The 17,287-nt window shown below is 56.9% G+C and overlaps 1 protein-coding gene across 11 annotated transcripts in view; it reads right to left on the bottom strand.

The window, feature by feature from the left end:
- Positions 1-349: 349 nt before the first annotated feature.
- The window catches only part of CARD14 (caspase recruitment domain family member 14), a 29,973-nt gene continuing 13,035 nt past the window's right edge, over positions 350-17,287 (bottom strand). For 5 of the 11 annotated variants that reach the window (XM_074319910.1, XM_074319912.1, XM_074319911.1 and 2 more), the window contains 17 exons: positions 14,328-14,495; positions 13,404-13,523; positions 12,669-12,794; positions 12,026-12,175; positions 10,797-10,964; positions 10,268-10,407; positions 10,056-10,150; positions 8,618-8,678; positions 8,211-8,403; positions 6,874-7,000; positions 6,330-6,567; positions 5,389-5,452; positions 4,590-4,704; positions 3,819-3,992; positions 2,426-2,547; positions 1,325-1,440; positions 350-1,094 (listed from right to left, as the gene is read on the bottom strand). In XM_074319910.1, coding sequence (XP_074176011.1) covers positions 887-1,094; positions 1,325-1,440; positions 2,426-2,547; positions 3,819-3,992; positions 4,590-4,704; positions 5,389-5,452; positions 6,330-6,567; positions 6,874-7,000; positions 8,211-8,403; positions 8,618-8,678; positions 10,056-10,150; positions 10,268-10,407; positions 10,797-10,964; positions 12,026-12,175; positions 12,669-12,794; positions 13,404-13,523; positions 14,328-14,495 — 2,385 coding nt within the window. In that variant the 3' untranslated portion in view covers positions 350-886. Of the gene's footprint in view, positions 1,095-1,324; positions 1,441-2,425; positions 2,548-3,818; positions 3,993-4,589; positions 4,705-5,388; positions 5,453-6,329; positions 6,568-6,873; positions 7,001-8,210; positions 8,404-8,617; positions 8,679-10,055; positions 10,151-10,267; positions 10,408-10,796; positions 10,965-12,025; positions 12,176-12,668; positions 12,795-13,403; positions 13,524-14,327; positions 14,496-17,287 lie in introns of those variants that run through there. The other 6 variants (XM_074319915.1, XM_074319914.1, XM_074319917.1 and 3 more) reach the window with 6 other exon arrangements.

Raw genomic sequence — 17,287 nt, 5'->3', positions numbered from 1 at the left:
TTTCTGAACTTGCTTATGACAACGCCAACCTGAATTCTACAACAACGTCCTAAGGTACTCAGATTCGGGGCACTACTGTCAAAATGATATTCATTCTAGGGGGAGGCAAAACCAGGGGCTCCTCGCCTGAGCTTTGCCCGAATCTCCTGAGCCCTGGTGGTGGAGTGAAGATGGCCAGAGACGGAGGTGAGGGGGGGCGCCCCGGTAGAGGGCAGGTCTCGGTCTCGGGAGGAGCCCAGCTGGCTCGCGTGCAGAGGCATCTGTATGAAGCTTCTCCAGGACACCCCACAGGTCCCGGGCCAGGCATGGCGGCCCAGCCACAGACCCCCTGAAATACTGTTGTCATCGCTTGGAGACAATATTTATTGGTAAACAGTCTATAAACGAGTTACACTAAAGCATCTCTCAGCCATGAGAAACCGAGAAAAGTTAGCCAGGGTGACAGGTGGGTTTGTGCCTCTGCTCTGGGCAGGGCTACAGTGACGGGGGGAGGGGGCACCAGGGCTGCCAGCAGGCCGCCTCAGTGGGTTTGGGACGAGCCATTTGACGCTGAAATGCAAAAGGAAAGTGCAGTATCAGGTCAGACGGGTGGTTACCTGGAGACATCTGAGGTCACAGAAGACACCCCCACTACAGAACGGTCTCGGGGTGTCCAGTTCAGACCATGCCAAGCCCTGGTGAGGGGATGGATTATATAGAAAAGTGAGCAGATGGTTTGGATGCCCATTTGTGACCTGCACATAGCGAGGGATCAAGGTCAGACCCAGAGAGCCGGCTTGTATGGTGAGCTCCCCAAAGCTGTGCCTGCGAGGCCCTGAGCTCAAAGGACAGGACTGTGCTCAGAGGGACGCACAGGTCCCCACAGCCCCGGGAGAGGACTCGGACGTCAGCGGGTCCTCAGCTCTGTCCACACGACCTTCTTCTGCTCGTCTGCAATGGCGAAGCGGACGCAGCTGAGCAGGGTGTCCAGGTCGCTCCAGGCGTCGGGGGCCAGGCTGCTGTGCAGACAGGGCGCTCTGTCCAGCTCACCCTCCTCCTGCCTGCTGGCCTCCAGGAGCTGCTCCTCGGAGGTGCCCAGCCGCTGCAGGGCCTTCCTGCAGGAGCCAGACGGTGGGCGAGGCTCAGGAGAGCAGCCCCCACCCCATGGATGCCCCCAGGAACCCCCAGGTGCCTCTGGGCTGCTTCCCGGAGGGTAGCGGGACGCTGTCCCAGAGCTGTGAGACACTTCCAGGGGCTGGCACAGGGTGAGTTCCTAGAAACCCTGCATGTGCTGGGGCACGTGGCCTCAGCGGCAGCTCCGGCACCAGCCCCAGGACGCACCTACCTGAGTTTCCTGGCTGCCTTCTCATTGACAGCGACATGGATGATGATGGGGAAGGCGCCCATCCTGTGCAGGGCGCGGACGCTGTCCAGGCGGACGTCCAGGAGGGCGTGGGTGTTCTGGGGGGAGGAGGGCGAGTGAGTCAAGACCTTCAATCTGCGGTAGCGAGGGAGCCCATCCCCGGGAGCGGCGCCAGGTTCCGGGTGGGACTGAGTTAGTAGAGGAGCCAAGGGGAGAGTTCGCAGACGCCCCCGTGTGTGCCAGGGCGCCTGCGGCAGTCCTGTGTTCCCATCCACCTGGAGAATCGTGCTGAGCGAAGTAAGTCAGATGGGAAAAGACTTCACTCATACGTGGAATGTGAAAAGAAAGAAATGAATGTATCTCATAGACACAGAACAGAATAGTGGTTGCTGGGGGGAGGGGCGAGCCAGGGAAAGGCCATGAGGTGTCCAGGGATGGATGGAAACTGGGCTCCTGGTGGTGAGCACACAATAATGTATCCAGATGTCCAATTATAATGAAACTTATGTGACATTAACCAATGTTACCTCAATTAAAAATAATTATAGTAACAAAAAGAAGCGTTTCCATCGGTTGGATTTTTCACCTGGGAAGTCTAGGAGTTGCCAGCTGGGGTGCGGGAGCATTGGCCCCGCCCTGAGCAGAGCACGGCTCCTACAGCCCCGTGGGGGTGGCGCTTGGGAAGATGGGACAGCCTGCCTCGCGCTCACAGCTGGGCCGGCCGCTTTGTAGCCAGGCAAAAGTCTAGGTCACAGCCAGCTTCTTTTCATATATTGGTTTGAGCCTTAAAACATGGAGTGTTATCTCCATTTTGTTTATTCACTGAACAAATGGTATTAAACATCTCCTGCATCGAGGAAACAGGCTCAAGGACGTTAGGAGACTCGCCTAAGGTCAAAGGGAACCTACACGGTGGAAACACGGCTTGGTCTTTCCGCGCTGTTCCTGCTGAACACTGAGCCAGAACAAGTTGGGTGACAAGTGTCCCGCAGATGTCATGGGCAGTCCTTCCTGCCTTATTCCAGCACCCTCTTCTGACATGGAGTTCTCAAATGCCCAGGAAGGCCCTAGCCCCTGCCTTACCTTTTCCATGAGGAACTCAACAGCTTGGCGGGTCACACAGTACTGGCCGCCGGACACCTCCCTCTCCTGGACGATGTCCCCTCTCTGGCTGGAGGCATCGTATTCCTCCTGGCTCAAATACTCTGAAGGTGACAGCAAACGGGGATGTCACACACCCACTGCGTGGGGCCCTGAGCAAGCTCCATGCTGTACCCCCCACCCTGGGGACTCGTGCCAGCTCTGGGCAAGTTCTCCTAGGGGTCCTCTTTACAGACGTGACCCTGCCCTCCCCACTCAGAGGAGCTGTGCCCTGCACGTTCATCCTAAACCTGACAGCAGGTGCTCCATCAATGCCAGGATGTGGGAGCTGGAAAGAAGGAAGGAAGGAAGGAAGGAAGGAAGGAAGGAAGGAAGGAAGGAAGGAAGGAAGGAAGGCTGGAAGGTTGGGTGGATGGAGGGATGGACAGACAGATGTAGATAAACCCCTCCTCCATCACTTCCCAAGCTCCAAACTTACATATCCAACTTCTTACACCTAGAAATCCCTTGCAGCTCTTAAATCAGTGGTTCATAATCAAGGCAATTTTGCCCCAATTTTGGCAACATCTGGGAGCATTTTTGGCTGTCACATTGGGGGTAGGGGGTGTGCTACTGGCATCCAGTGGGTTGAGCCCAGGGATGTTACTGAACACCTACAGTGCACAGCACAGCCCCACCCTAGTGTCATGGGGCCAAGGTTGAGAAGCACCTCAAACAACCCAGCTAAACTCCACTCCCCCACCCCGACATGTGCCTTTCTTCCAGACTGGCTTCTCGTGGTTCTGACCACCGTGATAGGACTGCACATGCCCTCTGCCTGGCCTCCCCCATCCAAGGTGCCCCCATGCAGACAGCTCAAGTCGCAGCCATCAGTGACGGGGGGACGAACGAAAGCACCCGCAGACGCCTCAGTCTGCTCCCCAACCATGGAGCCACCTTCCCTGCTGCGTGAAGACACTCAGCCTGTCTGCTGGGACCCAGGGCTCTGCTACGTGGCCTTCGGCAGGTGGATGGCACCCTGTAGCGGTACCACCCCAGTTAAGTACAAGCCTACTTGCCAACAGTAACTGCACTAGACTGAATAGTGTCCCCCCAAATTCATGTCCACCTGGAGCCTCCGAATGTCACCTTGTTTGGAAATGGGGTCTTTCCAGATGTGGGCAGTTAAGATGAGGTCCTAATAGAGTCAGGTGACCCTAATCCATTGACTGGTTCCTTAGAGAATAAATCTGTTGTTTTAAGTGGCCCAGTGTGTGGTCATTTGCTACAGTGGCCCTAGGACACTTGTACAGTGACCTTCTCGAAAACAGATACAGAGTCCTGACAAGGCGCTGTCTCACCTCCACACAGGGGGGACTCCCAGGTGAGAGCATACCTGCTGGGCATTTCTTAAACCCTTGGAGGAGGCTCAGCTTCTCACTCAGGATCTTCCCGACCACCCTGGGCACGAAGAGCACGGGCCGGGGCCGGCTGGGCCTGTGGGGGTGCACCAGCGTGTAGGGCACCAGGGTGATACAGCTCTCGGCCCAGAAGCACCCGGGGCAGGGCTCTGCAGGAGAAGAGCCATGAATGGCCAGGTGGCAGGCGGCCTGGGCTCCCCCCCCAGAAGGGACTGTGGTCTGCGCCCCATTGCAGCCCGGCGCCTACAGAAATACAGGCCACGCTGGTGTCTCACACAAGGACCACACAGCCATACCACCCTGGCTAAGCGATCCCTCTGTGCCCGTGGATCCCGGAGCCCTGTGGCTCCCCAGGTCCATCTTCACGGCTGTGGTTTAATCCCGTCTGCCTTGTTTGGCCACAGGGAGGATAGAGAAAATGGGCTGAGCTCCCTGTCACACCAACCACTCTGAGCTCTGAAAGGTCCACTGGTTTGTCTAATGTTGGGCATTGGATAAGGACACATTGTTACTATTCTCAAGGGGCTGCTGTTGGTGTAACGGTACCAGTGGCTGTGGACTCTCCCCGGGCAGCTCACGCAGGAGGACGGACATGAGATGTGTAGCTCAGCTGCTCCCCAGAAAGGCACACAGACATCGATTATGGCTCTTACAAAGCTGACCCCGACCCCAACGAGCGACGGTGACTGAGCTGACCAACCTGCAGCCCCTCCCAAACACCCTCGCCCACGTGGAGCCAGCCTCACCTTCCAGCTTGCTGGCGTCTGACTGGGCCCCGTCAAAGGAGGAACACAGAGGGCTGGCCTTGGTTCTGTCCACACTGATGATGCGGACCAACTTTTGGGGTCCCCCAGAAGACTGCTGGAGGAGGGAGAAGGGACGAGGGGTCATCCAAGGCGTCCACACAGGGCTAGGGGCCTGGCACTTGCCCCTGGGGAATCCAGGGTGGTCCTTGGACCTTCAGGCTGTGCCCACTGAACAGTCAGGAGGCCCAGACCCCGTGCCAGGATGAGACAAAGGGAGGCAGGAGAGGGTCCCAGGCAGAGCCCCCCACTCGCCCCCAGCAGGGCATCTGTAGTGAGGGTGGGCTGCATTAGGCAGGAAGCATGGGGGCCCCCACAGCCCAGCCCTGCTGCGATCCAGGAGGGCTGCCCTAGTGCCCTGCTCAGGGCAACTGAATGTTCTACGTCGGGAGACCACAAGGAAGCGGCCTCAGAGGGAATAAGGACGGGGTGGAGATGAGCAGGCCAGCGGGGTGACGAGGCGTGTGACAGAGCGAGCACACGCCTGTGCACACCCAGGTGAAGGTTTGCAGGGGCCCATTGGGGAGAGAGGGAGAGACACAGGGTCACCCCCAGGTATCAGTAGCCTACACCGCCCACACAGGACCCCTGGCCAGCCCCCATCCTAGGTGGAAGGAGGGGTGAATCGGGCCCCTCCCCGCAGGTGATGTGAGCTGGGGGAGGAAGGAGGCCAGGGAGACAGACAGGGCCCACGCGAGCAGGCCCCACACCTGGGACCGGGCGGCAGGGCTGGCGGCCTCACCTTGCGGGGGGCGGAGCTCTGCTGAGCCATATTCTGGACCAGGGTGATGAGCAGCCACTGAGCCCTGCACAGAGGGGGACAGCCCCGTCCAGCTGCAGGGAGGGCTGCAGGAGACTCCCCCACTGCCCCGACCCACAGCGGCTCTCCACCCTGATGGCCACCAAGCCCCCTGGCAAAGCCTCAGCCCACCCTGAAGTAGCCAACTGAGGCGACTGGGCTTGAGCCTGGGTGGAGGCCACTGCTCCTGACCCTCTGACTCCCAGTGTGGCCTGAGGTGCTGAGGCTGGCCCCACCCAGAGTGTGTGGGGAACGCAGTGTGGGGCTTCCTGCGCCTGCTGAGCTGAGCTCCAGGGGACGCAGGTTTGTGATACAGCTGGAGAGTTGCTGGACGAGACACCATGCTTTGTGCCCAGGACGCGGTTCTCAGCAGGGTGGGAGGGGAACACTGTCCCAGGACTGAGGGTTCCCCAGGATGTGGGAGCTTCTGTGCTAAAACCAAGACAGCCCTGGACTCACCAGCGTGACTGGTCACCCTTCCGCCAGGGAACACTGGCAATGTCAGGAGACATTTGCGTTGTCACAACTAAGCAGAAGGCAGGGGAGGCCAAGGATGCTGCTTGACACCCTGAGTGCCCAGGACAGCCCCCCACGACAGAGGGAGCCAGCCCAAATGTCAACAGAGCTGAGGTTGAGAAACTCTGGTCCCGAACACTCTAGAACACTCTAGAATGCTCTAGAACTGAAGTCTACCCTCTTTCATAAAAACCCTGTCCAAGCAGTGAACTTGGTGCATAGCACACTGGGGATTCCACTTCTTTGGGGCCCTCAGAAGACCAGTCCTCCTCCTGGGCAAGAGGGGGTCCCCGTGCTGAGCAAGGCCAGGTGACGCCACCTGGGCCTGGGCCGCTCCCTGGCCCTCTCTGTCCACCACAGCGGCTCACCGTGAGTAGTTGGGGATGGTGCCGTGCTCAGTGTCCTTCGTGCTATACGGGCTGACGCGGGATGCGTGCCAGCAGCCGCCACCCTGGAAGAGGGTGTCCGTCACGTGCAGGATGTCATTGCAGTGCACCTGCAGTTCCCCCGCTGCCCGCCCCTCCAAGGCCAGGTTGACCCGGATGTAGAAGGAGTCCCCTGAGGTTGCCACTTTGGCCTCCAGATCCCGGACCAGCTTCTTATAACCTGATCAAAAGAAAAACCGTGAGGACAGATAAGTCTGGGCAGTGATCCCACACGAGGAAGTTTCTGGAATGTGAAAGGAGCGAAAGAAGAAATCTCCCACAAAGTCTCCAGAGCCATCTGGTGCCAGACGCAGTGGGTAGGCGGTCTCCAGCTGCTTTGGGGGCCTCCACAGAGTTGGGGTGCAGACTGGCTCTGGGGTGGGCCATGGGAGCTGGTGTCGGCACGGCCAGGGGCTCGCAGAGACAGGACTGGGTGGCTGGGCAAGTCTCGAGAGGTGACCTCATGGCAGGATGGGGGGGTGTGTACCCTCCATGTTGACCTTCACAGACAGGCAGCAGAAGCCATTCACCCTCCGGAGAAGTCCGACGGCTTGCTCCAGGGTCGTGCCCTCCAGGGTGGCCTTGAAGAAGGGCTCGGTGGCCTCACAATCTACCTGCGGGCAAATCACAGGGACCAGTCTCTATGGCCCAGGGTCCTGCAGCTGCAGTCCGAGTGCAGGTGCGTCCCCCACAGTAAACCCACTCGCCTTCCGGCCACCCACATGCACCCATCAGAGCCTTTGTCACAGGCTGTGTCTCAGGACGACCTGATTCAGCTCCTCCAAACTGTACACATTCCCACCCCAAGAGCCAACCACAACCCTTCCCCAATACACTGTGGGCCAGGATCACCATAAGGACCGAGTTCCTGCTCTTCAAAATGGACCTGTGTTCTAGAGCATTCAAGAGCATTCTAGATCAGGGCTTGTCAGCTTTGGGACTACTGACATGTGGGGCCAGGTCATTCTGTGTTGCGGGGCCGTCCTGGGCCCTGCAGGATGTTTAGGGGCATCTCTGGCCTCTACCCACTGGGTGCCATGCAACGCCCCCCGCCCCAGTTGTGGAAGCTGATCGGCTCTCACTTTCCACGCCATTCATTGCCTGTGTTGCTTTAAGTTTAGGAGAGTATTTTTATAATGAGAAAAAACCCGAGGTGTGTTTTTAACACCATTAGAACTGAACTGGCCCCATTTGGGTATCAGGACTGGCTCCCCAAACATCACAAAGGGCTCTGTGGCTATGACCACAACGTAAGCTGGTCACTGAAACTCTCGAGAGGGCCCTGAGCTGTTGGAAATGTAGTGAAAGGCTTTTGTGTCACGTGCAGTGGCGAATACAAGGTGACATATCGGGAGCTTGAGCTGAGATCTTTCGAGACATACGACATGACTTAGAACGTGGACAGCCATTTGGAGGGAGAAGCCAGTGGGGGACATGGGGCTCCAGACCCTGACACCCCACCCCTGCCTCATCCCCAGTCTCCTCCTAGGAGAATGGGGCGAGTGTCAAGAATGGGGTGACACATGCTTTGTGCATTCCTCGCTGTTTTCTGAAAGGCTGACTTTTAATGACTCTGCTTTTCGGCTATATCAGAGCCACCCCCTGCACACACAGTCACTTACTAATAACTAGTTAAGTTGTACACATGTTTTCTGCAGTTTAATGAATCTTTTACAATGAAAGTTTTAAAAGGTGTCCTCAATGGTTAACACAGTGAATTTTATGTTATGTTGTGTATTTTCTCTCACACAGACACGCACAGTGACAATAAGATCACCACTGTTAAAACAAACAAACAACAACAACAAAGGCCCCTCATCTCACCATCACGATCTGGGTTCCTGGGTGCAAGGCCATCTCATCCGCCACCGAGCCTGGGGTGACCCGGTGAATGAAGATGCCCGTGAGGTTCCCACCGATGACACTTATCTGCTCCAGCAAAGCGTCCCCCTGGAAGGCCAGCACTGTGACCTGGCTCAGAATCTTGCGGGCCGGCCTCCGCCGCACCGGGACATTGCTGCAGGAAGGGAGGTGACAGAGTTTGTGTGCGGCCCCGAGCAGGAGGTACAGCCACGCCATCTCCCCACTAACCCCCCTCAGGCCCCAGCACTCTGGAATTCTCCAGCCCCTACACCACGACCCCATCCTCAAAAAGGCTGTCACTTCCCAACAGTGATAGGACACCATCCTCACTCTGCCACCTGCTCACCGTGGCCCCGCCCTCCCCTCACCTGGCTGAGATGCAGAGGCTCCTGGAGGTTGGCTGTAGGCTGCTCTCGGACTCAGGAAGGTCTAGACAGAACAGAGAGGCTTAGACACCGAGCGGGACTAGCCTGGGAGGCCACCCACTCCTGACGGAGCTAGCTCAGTCCTCCCAGCCTCAGGTCCCCTTTGCTGAGGCTGACCCTTCTCTTCCTCCTCCCTTCCTCACTGCTTAGACCTTGATTCATCTTTCCAAAACAGGAGGGGCTGCTGGAGAGTTGCATCAGGGTTTGACCGCCATTGTGTCCTCTGTGATACTGGAATATTGCCAACATTTTATAAGACAGGGAATCTAGGACCTGGACTTCTGACTTCACTCCAACTATCAAATCTGGCGTGGCCCTGGCCCCCATTTCTGCACTGACTTGCATGGCTGCCTAGCTGGCTGTGGAGGCCTCTGAGTGGCAGTCCTAGGACTAGATGTCCCCAGGGTGTCTCCAAGCCCTGCATTGTAAATGCAGCCTGTGAGGCAGGTGGGCCCCAGCCCAGGCAGCAGCCTCCCTTCCCTGAGGGTCAACAGCAGCCTGCCAGTGGCAGCCATGCCCAGCCCACAGGCAAAAAACATTCGTGATTACACTCAAAGCCAAGTGAAGTTAATGACGCTCCTGATGTATTTGAGATCAATCCCACTTAAAAGCAGATGGAAATGGGACATGATGTAGAATCACAACAGAAAAGACATAAAGAGCAATAACCCTCCCTATTCATGATCTCACATGCAGCTGGATACGCCCTGGGTGGATCTTCCCAATTGACCACCGTTATAAATAAAACCCCCAAAGATTTCGGGAGGGTATGGTTTCTGGTCATGTGACCCACAGCCCCGACATAAAGGTGCGTCTGTGTGGAGCAGTGTGGGGTATGTGTGCCCCCTGGTGGCTGTGGGGTGAATTCCAGAGGGGTTGCTAAGCACCTACTGTGTGTGAGACTTGAGGCTGGGGACAGATGTGCAGGGTGGAAGAGTTAATGAAGGAGGCTGTCCGTGAGGGGCCCATGGCCGGAGGAGGAGAGAGGACCCCTGAAGCCACAGCGGGAGGAGTAAGCCACAGGAGAAAAGGGAAGGTCCCAGGAGGAGAGCTGCTCCCACAGGCACCTCGGCCAGTGGGGCCTGAGGCTGCTGCCTTCTGCCATCACTGGGAGGCCTAGGTCCCCAGGTCAGAGCAGGGAGGGAGAGAGAGCACATGTCCACGGCTGTCGGAACACCTGAGCTGAGCTGAACATGGAAATAAATCAACTGCCTCAGCCTCTAGATGAGAACAGAAAGGACACCCAGTAAACAGAGCATGTGGGCACTGGCTTGAACTGCCAGAGGCCCCAGTCAGGGCAGCGGTCAAGTTCACTTCTCTGTGCCCAACCCTGGAGACACCGGGTCATTGCACCTGCCTCCCTGGGTTGGGGTGCGCTCACCTGCCCTGTCCACAATCTCGTAATCCAGGTCTGTGTCGCCTGCCTTAGCTCCGGGGGAGGCTCTCCCGTCTGCCTCCGGGATTTCCAGGGAGCTGCTGCCAAGTGTAAGAAGACAGCTCAGGCTGTGCCACCTACTCCGTCTCAGACCCAGAGACCCAGCCCCTGTCTGGCCCTCGGCTGGTGTCCCCAGTGAGCGACCAGCGTCCCTCTACCTGAAAGACCAGAGGTCCCGGAAGTCCTCTGTGGCCCGCTTGTACAGGGACTGCTGGCTGGGGGGCACCGGGCTGCTGGAGCGGAAGCTGTCCACCAGCTCGCGGCTGGACGTGGCGCTCAGGTCAGACCAGAGCTGAGCCTGCAGGACGACGAAGCGGAGGTCAGCGTGGGGCTCACGTGGGGACGCCCCCACGACCCCTCCCGTGCTGGGGAAAGGGAAGAAGCCATCAGGGCAGAGGAGGCAGAGGGAGGGGAGAAGCTCTTAATCAGGACACTTAGCTGAGCACCTACTGTGACCCGGCACCCTATCAGCTACCGTCTGCATTTTATATCCTGAGTTCTCATGATAAATCCATGAAGTGGGCAGTATTGCCCCACTTTACATAGAAAGCAATCGAGGCCCAGAGAGGCGGAGTACCTGGCTGAGGGTCACGTGTGATGGCTGAGTGGGGGGGCTAGAGGATGCCGGGGTACAGCGCACACCTGAAAGCAGCCCATCAGCCCCCTAAGTATGTCTTTAGCACTTACTATGTGCCAGGCCACCTGCTGCCCCAGCAGTGGAGGCGGCACCGGCTGTACCTTGGAGGAGCTGAGGCAGCTGCAGTGGCTGTCGTCCCGCGGGCAGATGGCAAACATACGAGCGAGCCGCTGCTTCCCCCTCTGACAGGGCTCCCTGGCCCCCAATTCCTGCTCGGGCTGCAGACACCGACGGACTGGTTAATTCAGGGCAGGTTCCGCTCAGATGCTCCGGATTCTACCCAGTCACCACCCCGTTACCATCCCCCCCGGCAGGTTCCTGGCATCGGCCTCCAGGCCAAACCAGAGTTATGTCTCCTCCTCCAAGCCTGGGATCCTGGCTGCCCACAGGGTCACTCGGTGGAGCTGACCATCAGGGGACATACAGCAACTGGCCTGGTGAGTGGCGTTTCAGTTCTTTTAGAGAATACGTGTGGTTCTTTATTGGTCATGCAAATACTGCACACGGTATGTATAATATGCCTACACATATCGCACAGAGAATATTGTGGGGGGACACAGGCTGATTAGAGAAAATAAAATTCACCTGTCCTCCCTCGCTCAGAAACAGCACACTGAGCAGACGGCAGTCTGTCCGTCATTTTTTTTCTATGCACACGTGTATCTTTTGAACATGGTTGATGTGGGGAGGGGTGAGGGAGGAAGGGCTGGGGCCCCTACATAGAGAGGGGAGGGTGTGGCTCTGCCTGCCACCCAGGTCCCTGGGCACCGCTGAAGAGTGTCACGCGTGCAGCCACCAGAGTGGCTGAGCTGCCAGGGAGGCCACACTAGAGGGTTTATCGTAGTGTCAGCTCTTTGGGAAGGTAACTCCTTCAGGCAGGTCGCTCCTGGACACGACTTTCAAACATCTCAGGAATGCATTATTTACAAAAGCAAGTGGCTGCCTGCACAGTTCCATCTGCTGCTTTCTTTTCTCATCAAACACCACACTTTACAGGTTTCAGAACCTTCTGCTAAGCTCCCCCTTCATGATTTGCATAACATCATCATAAAAGGAGGTGCAGAGGCAGACAACCTACCTGTGTGCATCTTCAACGTCTGACAACATGGTTCGCTCGTGGGACCCCGTGCTCGGAGGTTAGAGTTGAATGCAGATGTCCCGGCCCCAGTGGGGGGCCGCGAGTGGCCCTGTTCAGCTCCCACCCTGCGCACACCCTGTCTGGTGGCCTCCAGCCCTGCCACCCTGCATCCGAGGCCACACATGGGCCAGAAGTGCTCACCCCTTGTGGTGACTTAGCCTGCAGCCCGCGGAGCTGTTGGCGCAGGTCGCAGACTTGGTCCGTCAGCTCGAACACTTTCCTGCGTAGGGCGTCCTTCTCCGTCAGGTTCTGAGAAATCCCCGCCTGGGCTGCGTCTCTCGCGGAGTAGGCCTGCAGGCCCAGACATAGCGATACTCAGTGCATAGAGGCCGTGCCAGCACAACGCAGGAGCCCCAGCCAGAGAAGCCACCTGCTTCTTGCCTGCATTTCTCCTGGACTCACCGGTGCGTGCCACACAGAGCTCACCCCGACAGGCACACACTTACCGTTCGTTTATAATGCACGTGACAGACGTGGTTTTAATAACCCTCAGTATGCTAGGAATGAAAGAAGGCACTAGACATGACCTCTAGTCTGCACTGTGAGCGTGTCAGCAGATGACAGGGGTGGGAGTTGAGAAACCACGTGGATTAAGGAGAGAGACCCCAAATCTGGAACCAGCTGCCATCGAGGGTAGGGCCAGCTGTGGGAGGTGGCCAGCCGGTCCCCGGCCACACCCAGAGGGCAGGCGGGCTTCCTGAGCTGGGCTCCGCCGGACAGGTGCCTCCTGTCCTCTCTGCGCCCCGTTACCCGGCCCAGGCCGGCCCCTCGCCTCTCCCGGTACCTTGTCCCGCTCCTTCTGCAGCTCGACCACTTGGCTCTGCAGGGCGGTCATCTTCTCCTTGTACATCTCACAGTCCACCTTAGTTTTCTGGAACTGGAACAGCGTCTGCTCCTTCTCTTCCCAGTACTGGACAGAGGGGACAAACAGCCCATGAAGGTCAGCGGCTCTGAGGGTTGGACTAAGGATGGGTGGGGTGGGGGGGCCTCGAGGAGAGAAGGGGCGATGGTGCTAAAGGTGAAATAAGGTGAACTCATGCTCGTTTCTTAAGTGCTCGTTTCCAGGAGCGTCCACAGAGCTGCTGTGCCGATTACATTTGAACTCAGTCATCACAGATGCATGGATGTTGCATGTGCAATCGTTTTGTTTATTCCATGCCCCAGAATGCACAGACGACTTCCCTCCACCGGCCTCATTCTCTTCCACCATCTCCTTTCTCCACCTCCTCCCCTCGCATTTTGTAACAACTCAATAAATCCCTGGTTTTCACCCGGGGCTCCACTCATTTGACGTGACCTGTTTTTATCACGTGTTTGCCTGACCTGTTTGCTCACCACCCCCCACGAGCCGTGACCTCTTGTCTCGGACTGTGACTTGGCGCTCAGTATAGTTTGACAAAGGAATAATGAATGAACGACACATTCGTTTGGCAAACTTGGTCCTCCACTCAGTGTGGATGAAAGAATCTGCCTTCCGCACCAGGCGGCACCACCCGGGCGCGCCCACCGGGAAGGTCACCTGCGTCCGCTGCCTCTCGGCGGCCACAGCCCGCTCCCGCAGCGAGTGGAGGCGCTTCACCAGCTCCTGCTTGCTCTCCAGGGCCTCGTCCAGGCTCTGCTCCAGAATGTCCTTCTCTGCCTGCGGCAAAGAGAGGTCAGCTCAGGGCGTGACCCCCACGAAGGGCTGCCCGTGGGGAAGCATCCGTGTTAGCTCATCCTGAGAATAGGCAGCAGGAAGCTTGCAGGCCGGCCGTGGGCGGATGGAGCGCTAACACTACACATTAGGCAGGAGAAACCTGCACTTTGTGCAGGGTTGGTCAAGGAGATGGAAAGTGCTGGAAGCTGAAGCCCCTTGGGGTGGAACCTCCTCCTTTAGGCACTTTTAGCTGCTCCTTCAACAGACCCACCAGTGCAGCTTCTGAGGGAGGGAAACACCAACGGCCAGGTCACCGCCTTCCTCAGGCTCACGTCCCTGGCGGGGGCTCGTGACAGCGGCATAGTCCAGCCTGAGTGACAGCTGTGCCCTGTGCCCAGTGGGTGTCTACTGCAGGAAGAGCTTGACAAGGAGATCTTTACTGATGGAAAGGAATTGGGGTGCATAACTCTGGGGCACTGGCATCCTAATCCCTCCGAGTCCTGTAATTGCCCACTCTTCAACGCAGAGTACTTCGCAGGCGGAAAGGTTTCTTTCCCTGTCCCCCCAACTTTAAAGCAAACCCCATCACTTATGATCAGCCCCATCCACTCCAGAACAACATGGCCTCAGCAGAGGCGCTGAGTGGGGCATCGTGTCCAGTCGCTGTGAATTCTGCGCTTTGGGGTGGGGAAGGGGGAGAACATTGTAGGCCTGAGTGAGTCACTGGGTTTCATGTCACCAGGACCTTATTCACACCTCAATGGGATGCCTGTCAAAAACCCCACAGCCTGGGGGACCGGGACCCACCAGGCTGAAAGTCAGTGACCGGAGTTTCTCATTCTCCTCTTTCAGGTGGCTCAGCTCCTCGGCTCCACACTCCAGGCTGTGGGCCATCTTCAGGGACCGCTCTCGAAATTCCCGCTCACAGGAAGCTGACAGCCTCTCTCGCTGCAGCTCTTGCTTCATCAGATACAACTGCCAGGAGGAGATGGAGAGGGAGGGCTGTGGGAACACTGAGACCCCCCAGGCGAGGGCCACCTCCCTCCTTAGTGATGACACTGTTCAGACTTAAAGGGGCCCCTCCCCCAGACTGCAAAACCCAGTAAAGCGTTCACCTCACAAATGGTCCCAATTCCTTTGGGAGGCAAAAGGCACTTTAGCTTTACTTTATTAAAGAGGCGTAGTGGTTAAAGGCCTGGGCTGGGTCCCAGGAAACAGAACAAGAAGCCCTGGCAACCAGCTCTCGGAACCTGTCGTGAAACAGAGTCACCGGTAGCCAGCGATGAAGATGTAGGGGCCTCTGCCTTTTCCTATTCTGCCAAGTACGTCAGCTAAAGGGAAGTCGGATTCATGAAAATCAGTGAGTGAAAAGAGAAAGTCAGGTCAGAGGGGGCGGAGATGTGGGCGGGGCCTGGTGATGCAGGACCCGCCTACTCAGACGCGTTTGCCGTCAGTGTCCAGAAAGTGTCACCTCCCGCTCAGTGGGCAACATGTCCGGGCTCTGGAAACCACCTGGCCAGGTCCTGCTGGCCTCTGTTTCGCAGGACAGTGGCCCAAGAGAAACTTGGACCTCGAGCTGATGGGTCCAGCCTCTCCCCGCCTTGGTGTGGTCTTTCCTCCGTAAGGCAAAGAGCCAGGACGTCTGGATGTCCGGCTGAAGTCTGGCACTCACGGTGCAGCGGGGGCCAAGCGGACAAGGCCAGGACTTTCCGCTTGGACCTTTCCCTCCTGACACCTCGACACCTCGTTAGCAAACCTTCCACAAGCCATCACCCAGCTCCTGCTGGGGGCCAACAGGTTAGGCATGCCATGTTCTATTAGGTTGATGCAAAAGTAATTGCAGTTTAAAAGGTTAAAAATAGTTGCAAAAACCGCAATTACTTTTGCACCAACCTAATACATATGCAAAAAGTAAAATTAGACCGTTGAGATCTGGAGTGGGGCGGAGGCCTAAAACTGAAAGTCAGCCCAAACAAGTGAGCCTACTTACATTTCAAACGCATACCATAACCACAGTGAAAGGGGGGAGAAGGCACAAGAAATTCTGAATGCCGCATTTAACTACACGCCCTCAGCCTTGCGGAGGTTTGGGGTGTGGAGAATTACACATCCTGAGCCCTCAGTAGGTTTGGTCACTGTACTGACATGGGCAGAGCGATGCCATTTCAGATGCAGCGTAGGGCTGAGCATGTGGGCAAGTGTGTTAACACTGGGGGCCAGGGGTCTCATGAGGGAGGGGCACATACACGTGTGGGATGGGGGAGGGCAAGAAAAACTCTGGGAGAGGCGGGAATTTGAGGTAAGGGTGTGAAGTCAGGACTCCTAAGATATGTACGTGTGTGTGCGTGCGCATACTTGTACGCGTCTGTGTGCGTAACTGTGTGTCCATGTGTGCGTGTGTGTGTGTGTATTTATGTGCACGTGTCTCCCAGCTGTAGCTGAAAGGCCCAAGGAGCAGACACCCCAGTAGCAACAAGCGCACCTGGAGCCCAGGTCCTCGTCTCTGACAGGAACCAGGACCCCTCAGAGACACAGCTGACCCGGAGCTGGGCGGGGGTGGGGGGGTGCGAGAAGGTCCTGGAACATCTTGTGATGCGGAAAGGAAGTCAGTGCTCAGCAACAGAGGGGACGTGTCACAGGACATGGAGCAGCCGGCGGGGCTCCCACTGGCCAATCGGGGACAATCTGAGCACCAAACTCCTTAACGACAGTGATGTGTCACAGGCCATTGGAAACAGGAATCCATGCAGCTGTGCCCATATCAGACACATAACTGGGGGTGGAAGGGCTTCTTCTCCCAGGCAGGATGCCCAGGGCCAGCGGGTGGGCTGGAGGGAGCGCTGCAGACAGGCTCGTCATTTTGCAGCCACCAGAGCAAGGCACGGGGGCAAGAATCGCCACTGAGGTTAATTACACGGTAAGTGCTGACAGGGAGCAGGGCACTTGCCCGCCTCAAAGCCCCCCCCCCCGCCCCCGTCACTTACTAGCTTCTGGGAGCAAAAAGAAACTGTGATTACGCAGTGGGGGCGTCAGGCAGCCCTGGGCCGAGTGGTGACATAACGTCACCAGTGAGGGGTGCTGGGCATCGCACCTCCCCCCAGGGTGCCCTGAGACAGGCCCAGCACCCCCTAGACAGGGCCCCCCAAATGCATAACCACCAAATGTTCATGAGGAAACATGAAGCAAACCCCAAATGAGGAGCGGTCTGTTATTTCATACAAGGCAGGGGAGGTGCGGTTCAGTCCTCAGAGCCGTCCATGCCGTGATAGACAGAGAAAGGCTGTGGGAATGTTCCAGATTAAAGGAGAGTAAAGAGATAGGACAGCCCAATGCAACACCTGAGCCTGGACTGGATCCTGGGCTGGAGGGAAAATGCTGCAAAGAACGCGGTTGGGTCAACTGACAAAAGTGGAACCTGGGCAAACTAGACTAAAGATTTCATCGATGTAAATTTATGAAGTTGATAACTGTACTGTGGTTAGAGAAGAGAATATCCTATTTTTAGGAAATATACATGGAAATATTTAGGGGTAAAGGGCCCTGATCTATGTAACTCAAGCAGTTCAGGAAAAAGTGTGTGTGTGTGTGTGTGTGTGTGTGTGTGTGTAGGAGAGGAGACAGACACAGAGAGAGCCCAAATGATAAAGTAAGGATATGTGGGTGTCCTTTGTACTAGTTGTATTTCTATATTTTTAAAAATAAATTTGGAATTATTTCTAAGTAAAGTTAAAAATTAAAAGAATGAAAAAATAATGCCATAGTTATAG

Source organism: Rhinolophus sinicus, linkage group LG15 (genome assembly GCF_036562045.2).
Source record: "Rhinolophus sinicus isolate RSC01 linkage group LG15, ASM3656204v1, whole genome shotgun sequence".
Taxonomy (NCBI): Eukaryota; Metazoa; Chordata; class Mammalia; order Chiroptera; family Rhinolophidae; genus Rhinolophus; species Rhinolophus sinicus.
Note: the sequence above shows the minus strand (reverse complement) of the source record. Positions and strands in the feature narration are given on the sequence as shown.